Below are 17288 nucleotides of genomic sequence, written 5' to 3' on the forward strand. Positions count from 1 at the left end.
GTGGAAAGTGGCCATGTAAAATAAAATAAAATAAAACGCATGCTGAATATTATATGCTTGCTTAGAGCAAATTCACACACATACAGAGAGTACTGGAACAAGTGTAATCCTGTCTAAATACTGAGATGGTTCAGTAGACAAGAGCAGCATGTTAGGATGAGAGTGAGACCTAATGGTGAGAGTTACACAGTAGCAGTACACTTGAACAAAAAAAGAAAGAGAGAAAGGGACCTCATAGGTCTTTAAACCAAAAGTTAAGTTACTGACAACAGCTGTCTCTATCCTTTAAAACAGGCTTTCTTACAATTTCTCTCTCTAAGAAATCTCTGAGATAGCCTGTGCATTATGATCATTCCAACAAAAGGCATAAAGGGAAACATGTCATGTGAATGACTGTGGCATATTCAATGGATCTAGTTTTCAAGACTAATTTCTCACACAGAGAAAGCATTTTTTTTTAACTTTATTTTTATACATTAAAGAAAATTACAAACAATGAACTAAACGTTCCTTGACAGCTGCAGTGACTCAGAGAAAAAGAAATGATAATACAGACAAGAACTGAATACAGAAAAAGAAAACACATACAACAATGTCAAATAATACAACAGGGAATAAATCAAGGTTCCTTACCGATCAGGTAGTTTTCAATGCGTCCAGGTACCTAGTAACAGGTGTCCATCTTTGTATAAACAGTGTTTCAGTTGGAGTTGGGCAGTCATATATTCAATTCTAAATCAAATCAAATCAAATCACCTTTATTTATATACCGCCTTTAACAATACAGAATTGTGACAAGGCCGCTGTACAGTATTAAATAGGAAATAGTACATCAACAATGCAAAGGGCAACAGTAAACACTCAATTTTCAGGTAAAGGTAGTTAATCAAATACAACAAAATAAAATACATCTTTCTCTGGGATTGGGGTGTCATAAAGGCCAATGCTGACAAAGGGGCATTTGGTACAGAACACTGTTCCATGTTAACCCATCCTTTTTCAACATCATGGTTAATCCAAGCCACTATTGCTGTGAGCTGAGCGGCCCAGCAAGACTCTTTTAATAAGCTCTATAATAGAGGATCATATGATATCTGTGGTATACTAGATGAAGATGGCTAAAAACAGTGAAAGATTCCCCTTCAGAATGAAAAGATCAGAATGAAGGAGCTTTCTTACTAGTGCCCAAAGACTGCTCCAGGCATCTTGACCCCTGTGAGCTCTGGCTGGGCCACAGCAGGGCCCCTCTTTCACAAATCCAATATGGAAACAATCATGCAGACCAGCCTCGCCCTTGAAGTGGTCAGTGGGAGCCTCTCTAAGGCTTTTATCTTCAATTTGAGGCATCAATGTGTTTTTATGATTATAAAGAAAGAAAACTTTTGAAAAACTATAGTCATGCTACATTAAAGGTATTAAAGTTTAAAGTTCTACAATTCTGGAGAAAGAAAGAAAGAAAGAAATTCAAAATTCTAGAGAAGTGAGAAAAGGTGTCACTTGGCCATCAACTTTAAGTTTAAATTTACATTTACATCAAGTTTACAAGTTTAAATTTAGATTTAGTTTACAGGTTTAGATTTAGATTCATTATGTCCAAAAACAGACCTGGTTAAGCAACCAACTCTTATTTTGATATGGTTATCCTGAATACACCAATTGTTCTGGTCATATTCATGTCCTTGAGAGCATATATGTACAGTTCAACTGTAAGTGAAGGTTTGATTTTGGAGGGAAGGGGGCTGTTATTCTCAGCACTATCCAGCCAATATATCAGTGTCAAGCTTAACCCTTTTAATCATCTCAGAAAACCCCTGACAAGTTCTTTGTTTGGCCAGCAGTGGCTTGCTATGCTCCACCAAGGGCAATGAAGTGGGAATATACTCTATTATGGTGTGCACCACCATGTGCACCATGTGGAGCTGACCAGACAGGATGGAAGCAGTGACAGAGGTTTGGATGTGTCTGTTTGGTGGGATATCATCAGTCCCTCCTCATGTGGGTTTGTCTGGACTCTGGTGTGAGGAATCAGTGAGACTTTGGTAAAGGATTATAGGCTTCAGGAAACTTGGTAGATCTTTATCCAATAAGGAACACAGAGGACTGAAAGTGTAGCCCCACACCGCTGATCAAGCTAAAGGTGGGAGCCAGTTTTTTTTTTTTTGAGTGGGGACAATATTTCACACTGAGAAGTTGTAGACCGGCACTAAGTAGGCTTAGGAGTCCACCCTCTTTGCAGTAATGACACTCGTGGGCTTGAATGTCAAGGACAAGGGGGCTTCAAAGAGCTAAACTCTCAAAATCTTTAGGAAAGTGTTTGTGAAAAGGCACAAATGCTTTAGGACCGTATGGACAGCCAAGACTGCACTGAGGAACATGAATAAACCTATTGTTCAACTAAGTTTGCTTAGGAAAGGATATGGCTTAGCTGCTGGGACAATCATGTGTGTGTCCAAGATTTTAAAACATTGCAGAACAGCAAGATTTTGTCCCTCCCTGCTCGCATTGTTTAAAACATTTGCATTCCATGTTAAAATTTATATAAAAGGAAAACATTCAATTCAGCATGCTTTAATTCCCATTATGGGACATGGCTCTTACTGGCAAAGAGCACATCTGTTTAAGAAAATACAAACAACTAGGAAAGAGGACGAAGAGAGAGAAGAGAATGATCTTCCACTTCCTCGAGAGAGATAAGAAGTGCAACGCTAGCAAGTGCCTCACTATTGCTGTGACCCGATGACCTGCTAATCAGCGGACAATATAAACAGATGTCGCAGTGCTAGCCACATTTCACACTTCCACACATTTAGCGCTCTTCCCTTCATTAATCTGTTCTTCAATCCCACTGTCTTATCCATACTGTGCATTAGCATGGTGCTAAGCGGGATATGGGACTCTTATCCAGCATTTGTGTGAGAAAAGAGGATAAGGCTCAGGAACGACGGCTAATGCTAATGCTTCGTCTAATGCTCACAAAGAGGGCTATTTATCCTCTGCGCTCTTTATGCTAAATGTGCCAGGCCTTTATGCACTTATGCAGTGGGTGTGAAGAGTTTGTGTAAATTTAGTATTAACGCCTTGACTCGTCAAAGGAATAGAGAGGAGATTTGGTGGACTTTTTCAGAGGTTCTTGCTGTATCTACATTATTTATACCTTCCCCCACCTCTGGCACTTGTCATTTGGCGCTTTACTCCTGACACCCACTCCCAGGGTGCCACGCTGTGTGTTGTCGTGGTGACCAGGTGTGCAGAGGCGGCAGGTGGAGGCTCATTTAGGCATATTAGGCCTTGACACGCTCCATAGGAAGAGTAATCATGCTTTACCTGCTTCTAGTGCTAGTGCATACACAGCACAAAGAGCCCGACTCGCTCTCCATCACATACTCAAACACACAAACGTGGGCTCATACTTACACTAGCGCACACCTGGGACGCATTTATGAGCTGATGGATCTCAAAAGGGCAGGAGGAAAGAAAGGCAGGGAGGCTCTGTCGCATGTAAGTGTGTGTATGTGTATGGGGGTCAAGGTTTTTCACACCTCAAAGCCTGTGGTAGTGAGTGAATGGCGCCAGCATGGGTTTTAAAGAGCTGAGGGGTGATGGGGCTCAGGAGGGTTAGTTAAAGGGTTCTAGCCTCTCATAATCCCCTCTGGTGAGGAGTGTACACCACACCAATGATCCACAAATTACAATGAGCCCTTTATTCACTCACAAAACTACATCAGACATTTTTCTGTTTAGACAAAATAAGTTTCATATGTCAAATAAATAAATAAATAAATCTACATTAAACAAAATACATTAAAACAGGGCTTTACAAGAAAAAAAAAAGTTTTACATGTTATCTCATATTCTGTTATTGTAAGAAAAAAGTAATGGTATACACAAATTATGAAGCTCTAGGTAACTAGTTTAAAAGAACTTTGAGACATGTTCACTCTGTTCTATTGTTCTATCCATTGCCGCCCTGGTGATCCCCCATGCAGAGAGAATAGACGGACTAAGAGGCACCTTTGACTTCACATGCTGTTTTTGAACCCCTATGTTTCAATGTCTGCCTTTTCCACCTGACCTCTGACCCTTACCACCCTTTCACCACAGACCCTCCACCCCATCCTCCCCCTACAGGGTCCAGCCACCCGGAACACCCCTCTTTCACTTTGTTCTTTCTTGCATTGCTCCTTCAGTCTGTCGCTCTCCCACATCCTCAGCTCTTGTGTTTTTCCTTCATGTAATTTTTTTTTTGGTTTCTCTTCATTTTTCCCCTTTTTTATTTCTCTCTATAAATCAGTTAGATGAATAGTTAAAAGCATAATGTTGATTATGACAGAGGTATTTCAACTTGACTTTACTTTTTTTTTGATAGATAGATAGATAGATAGATAGATAGATAGATAGATAGATAGATAGATATCTTTGTATGCTTAATGCATCCTGCAAGTTTTATAACTTAAAATGTCCTGCACGTCAAAAGCAAACAGAAATTACATTCACTGCCACTATCTTGTCTACACTGGATATAGTATACAGATGCGCGTGCGCTTTCTGATATAGTCTACGCGCTCAATTCTGTCCTCAGAAGGTCAAATGGACTGAAAGAATGTTCACTTTGACGCGTTTGGTTTAAATAGCTCGTTTGGTCTCAGTACAGATATCAGAAGAATATCAGTGTAAGGCAAAAGTGGATAGTTTATTTTTTATGGCATGCCGGATCGTGTCAGAGGATTGTTCAGACTTCAGAGCATGTTGTTTTGTAAATGAGGCACGGTGTCATGGAGAGTTCACAAAGAAACATTTGTTGAAAGATGAAGCGGTACTAGATCTGCAAATGATTTCATATTGCTTTGTCTGAAAATTACATTTTATTTTGATTGTTTTCAAACCATTCAAAACCATTCAAAACATTCAATATCGAGGGGGTGTTGATACTGTTTCCAGTGCAGGGACATTAGCCAATCATAACAGTGGCTGATTACTGACTAAAGCCTTAAAGGACCCACCCCAGAATGAGGTGGGTAACACCTCTTTCAAACAACAATTTTTCCACTTTTTTTTTTTTTTTTTTTTTTTTTGTGTGGAAAGCACTTTATTAAAATTACAAGTAAACCTCATGGAACATATTAAAATAATTGTAAAAAAATGTCATGACAAATATAATGTATATTCAATGTTTTTGAAGCTGTAGTTCAATGATTACTGCCTCGTCCAAATATCTTCCACTGTAAATGTCCTACAGTTGTTTCAAAATTATCAAAATGATTAAAGTCAGATTTATACCATTCAGCAATCAACAATCAATACTCTTGATAAAGCTTAACTTCTACCAAAACATTTATTTAAGTCACTCTCTCTTGCCCTCCTTTGCTAGAGTGCTGACCCCATCCAATGTTGCCTCATCACAAGAACAGAAAGGAGAATAGAGGTTTATTTGACTTTTTCAGAGGTCTTTGCTTTATCAACACTATTCACACTTTCCCTCTTGTCTGGTACTGCCTCCCCAATTAAAACAGTTTTCTATTTCCCTTGGTTTTTCTGTACAAAGAAAGGGGCAGTTTTGCTGAGGTGGTCAGGCTTTTATTAGTCAATTTGTTAAGGTTCTGATGGGTCAGATTTTAGCTGACCTTTGTGCATTAAGCCGGACTGACCAAAACTAGACCAACAAAGAACAGGGCTGCTAATGAAGAGGTCTAAACAGCAATACAGTAAATGGTTTTGTGAGAGAGAACGAAAGTAAGGGCATTTCATTAAGCGCTATAGATTAAAACTACACCGCCAAACACAATTCAAGGCCAATTTATCGAAACTAAACAAGCCATCACACTGAATCTTTGTCCACAGGTGATGGTCAGGCAATGGTGGTCTGCAAAATTAACCTCTTAAAAGACGTGACTAGCCTCATCTGTCTCTCTCTCCCTTTATTTCTCTCCTTTACTTTATCCTGTCCATTCATGTGCTCTCGCTCTCTTGCTAAGAGTCTTTCATGATTATTAGAAAAATGATGGGGGAGTATGGTGGGCCAGACAAGAGAAAGAGATAATATGGAAAAGAACAAGGCAGGGGGGAGCTTGACTGCTTTCCTCTCTGTGGCGCTTTGATCATGCCGCTGATGAGTGAGACTGGAGTTGTGTGCTTACACTCTGCCCCTAATGAGGGAATTAGGGAGCAGAGAAAAACGTCCCCCATACTAACTTCCTTTCTGAAAAAAATTAAAAGGCAAGCAAGAGCGAATGAGAAAGAAAGGGCAACTAGTCAACTGTCAGGCCCAATCAATCTGTTAGCAGCTTTGCCTTTCGCCTCACAGAGGGGAAAAGTTAGCATGCTAGCTTTGCACTAAACATTTGTCCTTGAGTTTTATGCACCAGCAAAATCTGCAGTCTATAGGGATTTGGAATTCATGGTTCATGGTGACTGTCTTATGCAAAACACATCAACATAACTTCTATATGGATCGGTTTACCCAAAAATGTAAGGCAAGAGACAGATGATTTTCAGTGAGTAACAAATCAAACTTCAGTTCGTTCCTCACGCACAGTTCTCGTATGTAACTTTCTTGTCACTGTCTATTATTTGTTACATAGAAAGCAGACATTCCTAAACATGCAATTTTGTATTTCACAATTTTTGGGTGGATTATGATTTAACGGACCTAGCATATTTTTAGGATAACAAGACAACAATATATGGATAAATTGGAACCAAAAAAAATGTAAGCGGGTGTTTGTCCCAGTAAGGTCAAAGAACATGACAAAGTAGTAACCAGTATTGGGGAAAGTTACTTTTAAAAAGTAATGCATTACAATATCGTATTACTCCACACAAAAGTAACTGTTAGTTACTTTTTATGGAAAGCAATGCATTATGTTACTTTTGCATTAATTTCGTCACCTGCGCTGGACTTGTTTATTTGGTTTTTAATAACAAAAAAAACAAAAGTCACATTTTTGGAAACTGTAACGGCCCTTTCACACCAAAAGTGAAATTAATAAGCCTCAGGCTGAAGGAGGTACCTCAGTCAATACATGGGAAAACAAAATAAGTGGTGCTACTTATTTAAAAAAAAAAAAAATAATATATATATATATATATATATATATATTCTTGTAAATGCAAAAAAAGTAATCTGATCACATAACTCTTGTTACTTGTAATGCGTTACCCCCAACACTGGTAGTAACTTACCATAGTGAGGGTCCAGATATCCATTGCGAGGGTCCATAGCGAACAGTGTCCCTCGATAGGGTAGGGTGTGGTCCGCCAGGTGGGGCAGAGAGCTGTGAAGCTCTTTCTTCACCAATGGGGAGCGGTCTTCTGTAGAGGTGGATGGCTCCTCACTCAGTTTTCCTGATACACCCAGAACCGCAGCCTGCCCACTGATGGCATTACGCCTCTCACGATGATACGGGGAACCTGAACTGTCATCCTCTAAATGAGAGAGGAAAAAAAGAAAGAATATTAGTTTATTTTTATAACTTTTTAAAAATTTTATTGATATATACAGAGTTCTGGCAAGAAACTCTAGATGGCGCAGTCCGATCTAACTCAGTCTGACCTAATAACATTATTATCACATGGCACAGCTGATTGGTGCTCTCCTGTATCGGTCGCCAATGAGCTTACTGCTCAACATTAAAATATATGACCAATGCTTACTGTAGCAGTTTGCAGCATGCTTCAGACACCCTTCACCTTCCCCAGCTCTACCTGTATAGAACTGCTAAGAGATGATTCATGTATGCTATACGGGGGATATTTTCATGTATGTTATATTTGCAGCAGCAGTATTTCTTACATGCTCACAGCAGCATGTTGTGGGTGTACTGGTAATAGCAAGTCTCAGTACTTGCTCTGCTGCAGCAGCAGCAGCAGCAACGAAACTGATCTATTCCACCAAGACCAAATACAATAACACTGTCATGTACATTACCATAACAATCCCTCCGGGAGCTGTCATGACAGAAATATATTTTTATTATTAGAATTGTTAATTTTGCTATTTTGAAATGTAGAGAGTACAAAGAGGACAGGAAATAATGAATGTTGTTGATGTGAGCTCACAACTAATACATGCCTGCAACAAAAAAATAAATAAAAATAAATAAATAGTAATAATAAATTAAATAATTTGAGATATATCATCTCACTGCACAGTCTAGTTATAGGCTAAATCAGCAGTTCTCAAACTTTTTGACTTAGACCTTAGCCAATGCTAAAATCTGTCACTGTAATATCAAAACTATCCTTACAGCTTGTACTGCAATAGGAAAATTCATGACAGGTCCAAACAAACCTACAGACAGACAAACACAAATGCACAGAGGCACTCATAGGTACACAGACCCACAGACAGGGGCAATAAACGTGGAACAAGTCTGGTCACGCTAAGTCTTTGAGTAGTGAGGGAGGCAGTGTTAGTGCTAACGTGTGCTTTAGGGAGCTCTTTATGGGTTTTGTGTGCAAAGCCTCCTGGGCTTGGCCACTTCCAGGCAAATGTGCAGGTTCACAACTTCACACAAGAGCAATGGAGTGTCTCTGTGTCTGTGCTTGCCACATTCTGTGAAATAAAACAGGCCAACATTCAACATCACAGCAGCAGTCAGGCAAGGATTTCCCACAAGCTTGCTCTCTCTCTCTCTCTCTCTCTCTCTCTCTCTCTTTTCAAAGACACAGAATCCCATTGAGAGGGCAGCTGAGTCTTTTCCCTGCATTCCAAACTGCCCATTAAATGGCCTCATGGGTAGTATCAACGCCCACAAGCTATCCACCTTCTCTCTCTTTCCTTCTCTCCTTCCTTCTACAAGTCTGTTCCTGTCTCTCTCCTACATACAGAAAGAGAAGTACTTTCTCTATTTCTCTGTCTACAAGTAATCTTTTCTGGCGGACAAAGTTGGAATTGTACCCCACAGGGACAGTGTCTCCAGTGGTCGAAAATGGGGCAGAGAAAAACAAGTTTACAGGGCTTTGCAGGGTTTACAGGGTTTAGTGCTTGATCTTTGTCGAAGACACACAACCCATTATCTGACCCCATCTAGGACCTTTCAGCCTAGAAAAAGAAGTTAAGCAACCCCTTTATTCAGTTCTCTGAAAAAACCTCTATCCCTCCATACACTTTTACTGCTAAATAACATTACTCAGTGGTTTTTAATCTTAAGGAGTTCAGCTGTAGGGGTCAATGAGGTCACCAATGATCAGTGTTGGGCAAGTTACTTCAAAAATGTAATAAATTATATATTACTAGTTACTGTCTTTTAAAAGTAATTAGTTACATTACAATATTACTTTCTCTGAATTGTAATGCGTTACACTACTTTTAAGTTACTTTTGAGTTACTTTCACCAAAATATCCACAGAAGTATGACTAGGCATTATAAAATACCAAAATGTAGTTTACTGCTGCTCATCATAGTGGAGGGTAATGAGGTAGGTCAATATAGCATAAAATTATAAAATCATATTTAGATAGGCTACCGGTATGTAAGTCTACATTAACGTTACTTGTAGTTTAGGTTAAACACAAATAAGCACAAAATTATTACAGTTATAAATAACGGCGGTAAATAAAGCGAATTGTTATAATGTTCAACAGGGGCGATTCTAGGATTTTCATTTTAGGGGGGGCTCAGCCCCCAATGAGGGCATAATAACAAAAATTAAATAAATAAATCCATCAATAAAATAAAAAATAAATAAATAAATAAACTGACTAATAGGGGTGGTATACTATACGTATTGCAATATTCCACTGTATTGTATAGATAGGTGTAACGGGACTCTTGAGAAGCGTGATAGATCCAGATGCGAGCTTTATTGAACACAACGTAGTCAAGACAGGCAGGGTCGATCTCCAAACAAACAGTAATACGTAGGCAAGGCAAAAGCGTAATCCAGTAAAACAGGCAATAGGTCAAAACACCGGTGAGCAGTCCAAAGTAACAAATGAACAAGGCTATGAAACTAGGCAAAAAGTATGGCAATGAAGCAAGACAAAACTGTGGCAAAAAACAAGACAAAACTATGACACTGAAACAAAACCATGGAAAAGGCAAAAAGAAGGCAATGAAACGCTTGGTAGAGTCCGCACAGGCAAAACAATACTTCGCAGGGCCTGTTTGGTATAGGCCTCCTTAAATGGCCACCAAACAGGAAATAACCCATGAAGCAGCAGAGGGAGCGGTAACAGAGAGTCAATGGGTGAGGGCTTCCTCTGCTGGCGTGGCGTTACAATAGGTGTACCATTTGATTACTGAATAAGCCAAATACAAGTCTTTCTGATCTCACACACGTTTACTGTACAAATACAAAATTTTACTGTTTGCATTTCTAGTACAAGCCTCTTTCCTTAGCTGAAGTATGCAAACCTCTTTGCCACATGCACTAGAAACAATTGAAAGTTAAATTTTCAAATGAAAATGGCAACAGGATTGTTTTATAAAGTACGCGTTAATGTGCTTCATTTCCGCTGGAGGAAACAGCTGTGGTGTGATGAGGGGTGAACACAGCGAAAACGTAGGCTACAGTAGATGCGTCATATTCTGAGTTTGCATTTCACTGTTTTTATACTGAATCTGTTTTTGTGAGTGAGATGAATTAATGCATGTTCACATTTAGTCTAGAATACAGTAATATCATGTTTACTCCCAATTTCCCGACAGGAGACTTGTCAATCAATAAATGGGGAAAAAAGTAACTGGCGTTACTTATTTGAAAAAGTAACTCAGATATTTTCTTAAAAATTCAAAAGTAATGCGTTACTTTACTAGTTACTTGAAAAAAGTAATATTATTACGTAACTTACGTTACTTGTAATGCGTTACCCCCAACACTGCCAATGATGTAATTTGAAGGAACAGTGACAATTATGTCATTATTCACATAAACTTATGCCGTTTCAAACTCGTGTGACTTTCTTTCAGTGGAACATAACAAATTTATTCTTGAAGACTGAAAAAAAGAAAAGCAAAGAGAAAAAAAGAAAAGAAAAGAAAAGAAAATATATGAGAGTTTTGCTTTTTCCTTAAAAATCTTGACATCCACCATAATTATCTACCATCATAACATGGCTTTTGACATAAAATTACTCTAAACACAAATACTTTGTATATGTCATTCTTACAGTTAATAGTTTAAAGAAGTTTATTCCACTACAAAGAACCTTAAGTGCAAGTGCAATGTAGCGGTTAAATGGATATTAAAGGTTCTTTATGGATAGATGCCAATAAAGAATCTTTTTTTTTTTTACAGCATTGATTATGTAACCATCCCACACCACAAGCTTCACTACTCATCACAAAAAGCCAACATCCCCTTCTAAATTACATGAACATGAAAATGAAAAACTGACAAATTCCCTCCTTTTATCATTTGGCACAAAAACACATAAACACTTAATTTCAATATCTACTCTCTTCATTCTGTCCCATGCAAAGCAAGCTGGGAACTAACTGGCCAGTTTCAGTAAGTGCCAATGAATTAAACTATAGTGCACATACTTAAATTAAACAGAGAAATAATTGTGTTGCTTTAGCTTATTTTAATAAATTAAATTCCACTGAAATAATTTTTGAGTGGTATACTTTTCATGGTGTATTTTGTGTCCTTTTGACGTCATTGACATCATTTTTGAATAAACTATCCTTATCACATGTGCAGAGGGAAAATAAGACAATTTAACTCAACTCTCACACCAAGCAAACCCAGGCACCTTCAAATAGCGGAACACGGTTCACTATTTGAGGATTGTGCGGGACACAACAATAGTTGCACCATTTTACCATTTCTGTAGTTTAAAGTGAGCAACGCATCAAAACAATAGAGCAGTACACACCACAAGCGCTCAGGGTTTACAGCAATGGTTTTTCTGCACTATATCCTCTAATATTGTTATCCAGAGCCAAACGTGCTCCCGGCCCTTTCTGCTCCATGCGTGTTGCATTTTTCCCTGTGATGATGCTGAAAGTGTCATATTAAGAGTTACAGATGACGCAGTTATTTTAACTACAGTAGAAACAGTGGGTGACTGTGCAATAAACAACATTTAGCAATTTTAATCAGCATTCTAAAGACATTTCATTATAAAACAATGTTATAATTGGGAAAATTGGATAGAAAAGACAACTAAAACTGGTCATCTTTGTTTTGTGCTCATGCTGAGATTGTTTTGATTATTATGCACATTGTTTGTTATTAGTGTTTTTAGTTTCCTTAAAAAGGAAAAACCTGAGCTCCTGGGCCCGATGTCCTCATTATGACTGTTTTTTCTTTTTCTTTCTTTCTTTCTTTCTTTTACAAAGCTGCCCTCGGTTCTAGACCATACAAGACTATATGATTTGCAAAGTAAAAAGAGTGCAGGCTTTGTGAAAGCCTGTAAGAGCCACTCTGACAGAATAAATGGAATCAGTGAGTGCTGGTGGAACATAGTGCTTGTTTTTTGGCATCCGAGAACAGTTGTGACTCAGGTCATTAAGCTCAAACTGTAAGCCTCCTCCAGTTTGGAAGAGTTTATCAGCTTGCTGGTGCTGATGAGTGTTGCTCTAGCTGCTTTAAAATCTCTCTGAAACTTTGGCATGGAGGCACAAATCTGGCGCCACTGACCCGTAGCGCTGAAGCTAAAGTTAGTGTTTGACCCAGCATGCTGCACTGCAGCTAGGAAAAAACAATTAAAATGGTACAGATTAAAGATTGTATTCCATATATAACCACAGAATACACTTCACAAACAGTCATGATAGAAAGCATTTAAGGTTCCTTGATTCATGAAAAATGACAGCATCAGTTACGTTATAAGTCTTTAATCCTATACTGCATAGCCAGTGATCTTATTGAAGGAATAATAGCACTTATACAGTAAAAGCAGGATTAATAGGCCTGCTCCCATAAAACCACAATATTAACATAACAGGATTTAAGTATCATCCTGTTACTGTCCTCAGACACATACAGACACATGGATTTACAAGTGGATACTGCGTTATGGGTGTATGGAAGTAAGGGAATGAACAGTCCTTACAAAAAATCTTAAATATACAATACCTATTTCAAATGTGTAATATAAAATTTAATTTACTTTAATTCTTTTTACATGAATGTAATTTTACAAGCTTATAACAAGTCAAAAGCCCATTTTAAAATTCTCAGTCTGCATCAAGGCTTTTTGTTCCGTCATTTTCACTCGAGCCTGAATTCTTTCAGCATTTACAATGGCTATAGTTTAATAGTGACAAAAGTGCCACCCGAGCCCAGTCGCTATCTTCATGAACAGAGGTTATACTAATTGAGATGTACTTTTTCACAGACTCAGCATCACTCATAATGGCTCTGCAAACAATTAACGGTAGAACGACAATAGCCTCTTTACTAAAAATCCAAATAAGTTGACTCAACTCAGCTGATTGTGTAAACTCATTCCATCAGTTTAATTAAGTAATTGGTGTCCTAAAAATTAGACAAAATAAAAAGAGACCTTTTGTAATTATCTACCAATCAGTGCATTAGTTATCTTGCTGCCAGGCAGAACTGCTTGCACACCCCAGTAACATTAAATAAAGACCAGAGTTAGCTGTTTTAATAAATTAGGATTTTGAGTTAAAAACACTTGTAATCTTAAGTTTACATATTTTGTAGGTAAACAAGTTACATAAACTTAGGTTTTTAATTTATGGGCCCAAATCATACAATTTTAAGAAATGTTTAGTCAAGATTACTTAATTATTTAAGTAAAGACAACATTTGGGTTTACAGTGTTGATTTGCAGACAGTAGAGGAGTAACATATCTCATAATCTCTCTCTCTTTCCATCTCTTTTCATTTACTCCATCTCTTCTCTTTATTATTATGCTCTCAATTCAGCACCAAATTTAATCTTCTTACCACTGTTGTTCTCCTTGTCCCTGAATTAAATGTCACTGCTCAAATGTTTCTTTTTCAAAGATCAGAAAATTAAAAGGACTTATTTAAGTGGACGCAATTAGATAAGATAATTTGGTCTTTAAATTGGACAAGAAATTGAATTTGATTGCAAACTGTGTTTTCTAAAGAATTAGGAATTGCAGGAAAAAGCAAATATTATTTTTGTTTAACCTTTTTGGAGAAACAACTAAGATACTTCGGTACTCTTTTGTGTTTTTCAATAAAAGGGAATGGATCTCTAGCAATTTAATTTAGGCGGCATCCTCATAAACGGATTTCCATTTGAGCCACGTTACAGAGTTCAAAAGTTTCCTGCAGACTTTTAGATGAAGGTGAGTGTGCTATTGCACTCTGGGCTCAGTGAGGCTCTGATGTTGAGATTACACATGTCAAGAGGCAGATGAGAAGGATTTCCATGGCCCTGACCATCAACCCTTCTCTTTTATTTCCTCGTTTTTTTTTTTTTTTTCCTCAGCATTCTTTTATTCCTTTTGCGTTTTTGGCTCCACCATTGCTCCACAGATTCACTGGTCTATTCACCCTGACACAAAAACAGCAAGCTTGTTCTCTGTGGACTGGGAGGAAAGCACACTCCAGTGAAAAAAAAAAAAAAAAAAAAAAAAAAAAAAAAACACCGCAAAAGAGGGAAAGAGAGAAGGAGAGAGAGAAAAAATGATTGTGCTCCCTCTCTCTCTGTAGTGATTGAATTTCTTAACATCTTTTCAAAAATCGCTTAAATGCCTGGAGGCGAGAGGAAGAAACAAGCTAATGGTGGATGGGGAGCACTGAACAAATTTCAGAGCCCTTTCCTGCTTGCGTTTGAGGTTTGAAAGCGAGCGCCCTGCCTTTCAAGTTTCAAAGTCCTCCTTTCTCCCGTGGTGTCACTGAAGGATTTGAAAAGAAGGTAATTGTGCTCACTGCCGCCCTGATCAGAGGCACACGGCCTAGGCTCTAGTATTTCACCAGCTCTCAGTACCACAGGAATAGACTCAGCAGCTCGGCTTCAACTTTCTTTTCCTGGCTCTCTCTCTCTCTCTCCTGTTCTTTGTGTGTCTCTTGATCTTTGTCTCTCACTTTTATCCACTCACTTTCCCTAAGTCTTGATCTGGGCTTCTCTCTCTACCCACTGGATCTCCCTCTTGCGTCCCCAATGTACATGGTTTTCCTCTGACAATCTCTCTGCCATTTATTGCCTGCCTCTTTCCTGCTCCCATTTTTACATTTTAGGGCAAGAATTCTAAAGTGTCCTGGAAACCTTCGAAAAGCATAACACTTTTTTTTTTAAAGGTAACTGTAGATTACTTTTTTTCTACTCAAAACTTGAGTAGTTTGAGGTGAACTGTACACTGTCTAGATGTTAAAATTCACTGTGGCACTTTTTAAGAAGCACTACTAGCCCAGTTAAGCTCAGCCAGCTGTACGAGTCTGGGGCAGGGTTATCTGTTTGTTCAACTAATGAAGATTTTATTTAGCATAGAAATTACACACTTTACCTTAAAAAAGCCCCATGACTGATTTCAGTAAATTAATTCAGACAGTTTCCATAAACCATTGAACAAAAACCATGAAAAAATAGACTGTAAATAAAATAGACAGTCTGAATAAACTGATTCACTAAAATGAATCATGCGTCCAAATTTAATTTGAGAGACTTCTGCAGAAGGACTTCTTTTTAACTGTTAAATAAAATTAACTGAATAACTGAATTATTATTATTATAAAATGAACTGATTTACCAAAATAAATCTTCCCAACTGTATTTGAAAGTGAGCGATTCTAGAATGTGTTTGATTATTGCCTTAATAATATGGCCTCACTTGTGCTTTTTCAGTTTTTCAACTTTATTTAGTGTGTAATATAATTATAACCTCAGCGTTTATCTGTGTGCTGCACATTTTACGGAGGAGATCATCCCGAACCTAAGAGAGTACAATGCCAGCTATGCAAAAAAATTCTCTTTGCAGCTGTATAACAATTTTACTGTAGTTTATGTGATACTGTTGTAATTAAATAACACTACATTTAATACATATTGTCATTGCACTTTTCCTATATACAGTAAATGCAGTTGCTTCTAAAGTGTTTAACATCATATCTTTAATGCGTAAGAAAAAAAAAACTCTAAAAATAAACAAATCACTAGTTACTAATTACATCTTCAACAGTGTAATTAGATTACTGTACAAAATACTCTCTCCAAAAAGTATTTAATTACTTATTACTAATTACTTTTTAAATTCTATATCAATCTCAACAAGTTAATAATACAAGGATGGACATGAAACAATTCTTTTAATTCTTTCAAATAAATAACAAATAACTACAAACATTGTTCTGGTCACACTTTAGATTATGGTCCAATTCTCACTCTTAACTATTACTTTTGCCTCAAAGTACTACTATTTACTGTTTATTAATAATTAGTAAAGTAGTTGTTAAATTTAAAAATTTTGTATTTAGAATAAGGTATAGCAGAATAAGACATTAATATGCGTTTTTTTATGTAATAATAAACAGCCAATATCCCAGTAATATTCATGCTAATAACCAACTAGTTAATATTGGACACTAAAGTGTTACCAATATTGTTATTAACTGACCAAAGTATTTAAAGTGAGAAAAATACATAAAAAGCATACATTTTTTAAGGTTAGACTTGATGTTAAATCCACTATTGTATTGTATATAAATGTTCTACAGTCTTTTCACAGTATTAAGTTCAATTACATAAGAAGTAACTGTAATTAAATTACAGAAAAAATAAATAAAAAAATCCTTTACTTTTTCCAGGGAAAAGTAATTAAATTACAGTAACTAATTACTTAGTAACTAGTTACACCCATCACTGCTCTAAAACATGTAAAATCTGCAAGCTTCTGCACAATCCTCTTGATTGTAAACATTCTCAGGGTCTGAATCAGCCTCGAATTGGTACAGCAGAATTGATCATTAATATTTACAGCAGAGCGGATGAAACTTACAGGTATGGTAATGGGCGTGACATTTCCGACAAGATGCTATAAAAATACAAGAGAGATCATGAGGACAGGTCAGAGCATTGTTTTTGTGACCAGTGAGGGATGTTTCTGGCTGTGGGCAAAAGCCTCTAAAGTTGAGGGATAGTCTAAGGGTGAGCCCAAAGGCAGAACCATCTTCCTCTTTTCCTCTAGCTCTCTGCCCTCTGCTCGACGCATGCCAATCATTTTTCACCCTGCTCAAAGTTGAACTGGCTCTCCCACTGCTGAGCGGTCGGCTCATGCCAGTCAAAATGCAGCAGGATAGCACAGAGGCCATTCATGTCAAAGTTGCACAATGTTGCACATCGTTCCTGGCGAGGGTGAGGGCTTTGTTGAGAGAAAAAAACAGAGAAAGCAAAAGGTTAAGAC

At 37.6% G+C, this 17288-nt stretch overlaps 1 protein-coding gene across 1 annotated transcript in view; it reads right to left on the reverse strand.

Annotated features, from left to right (window-relative positions):
- The window catches only part of gli3 (GLI family zinc finger 3), a 153065-nt gene that overhangs the window by 90649 nt on the left and 45128 nt on the right, over positions 1-17288 (reverse strand). The window contains exon 3 of the mRNA XM_051098052.1: positions 7180-7422. Within this exon, the coding sequence (XP_050954009.1) occupies positions 7180-7422 (243 nt within the window). The remainder of the gene's footprint in view (positions 1-7179; positions 7423-17288) is intronic.

Source organism: Labeo rohita, chromosome 24, assembly GCF_022985175.1.
Source record: "Labeo rohita strain BAU-BD-2019 chromosome 24, IGBB_LRoh.1.0, whole genome shotgun sequence".
Lineage (NCBI taxonomy): Eukaryota > Metazoa > Chordata > Actinopteri > Cypriniformes > Cyprinidae > Labeo > Labeo rohita.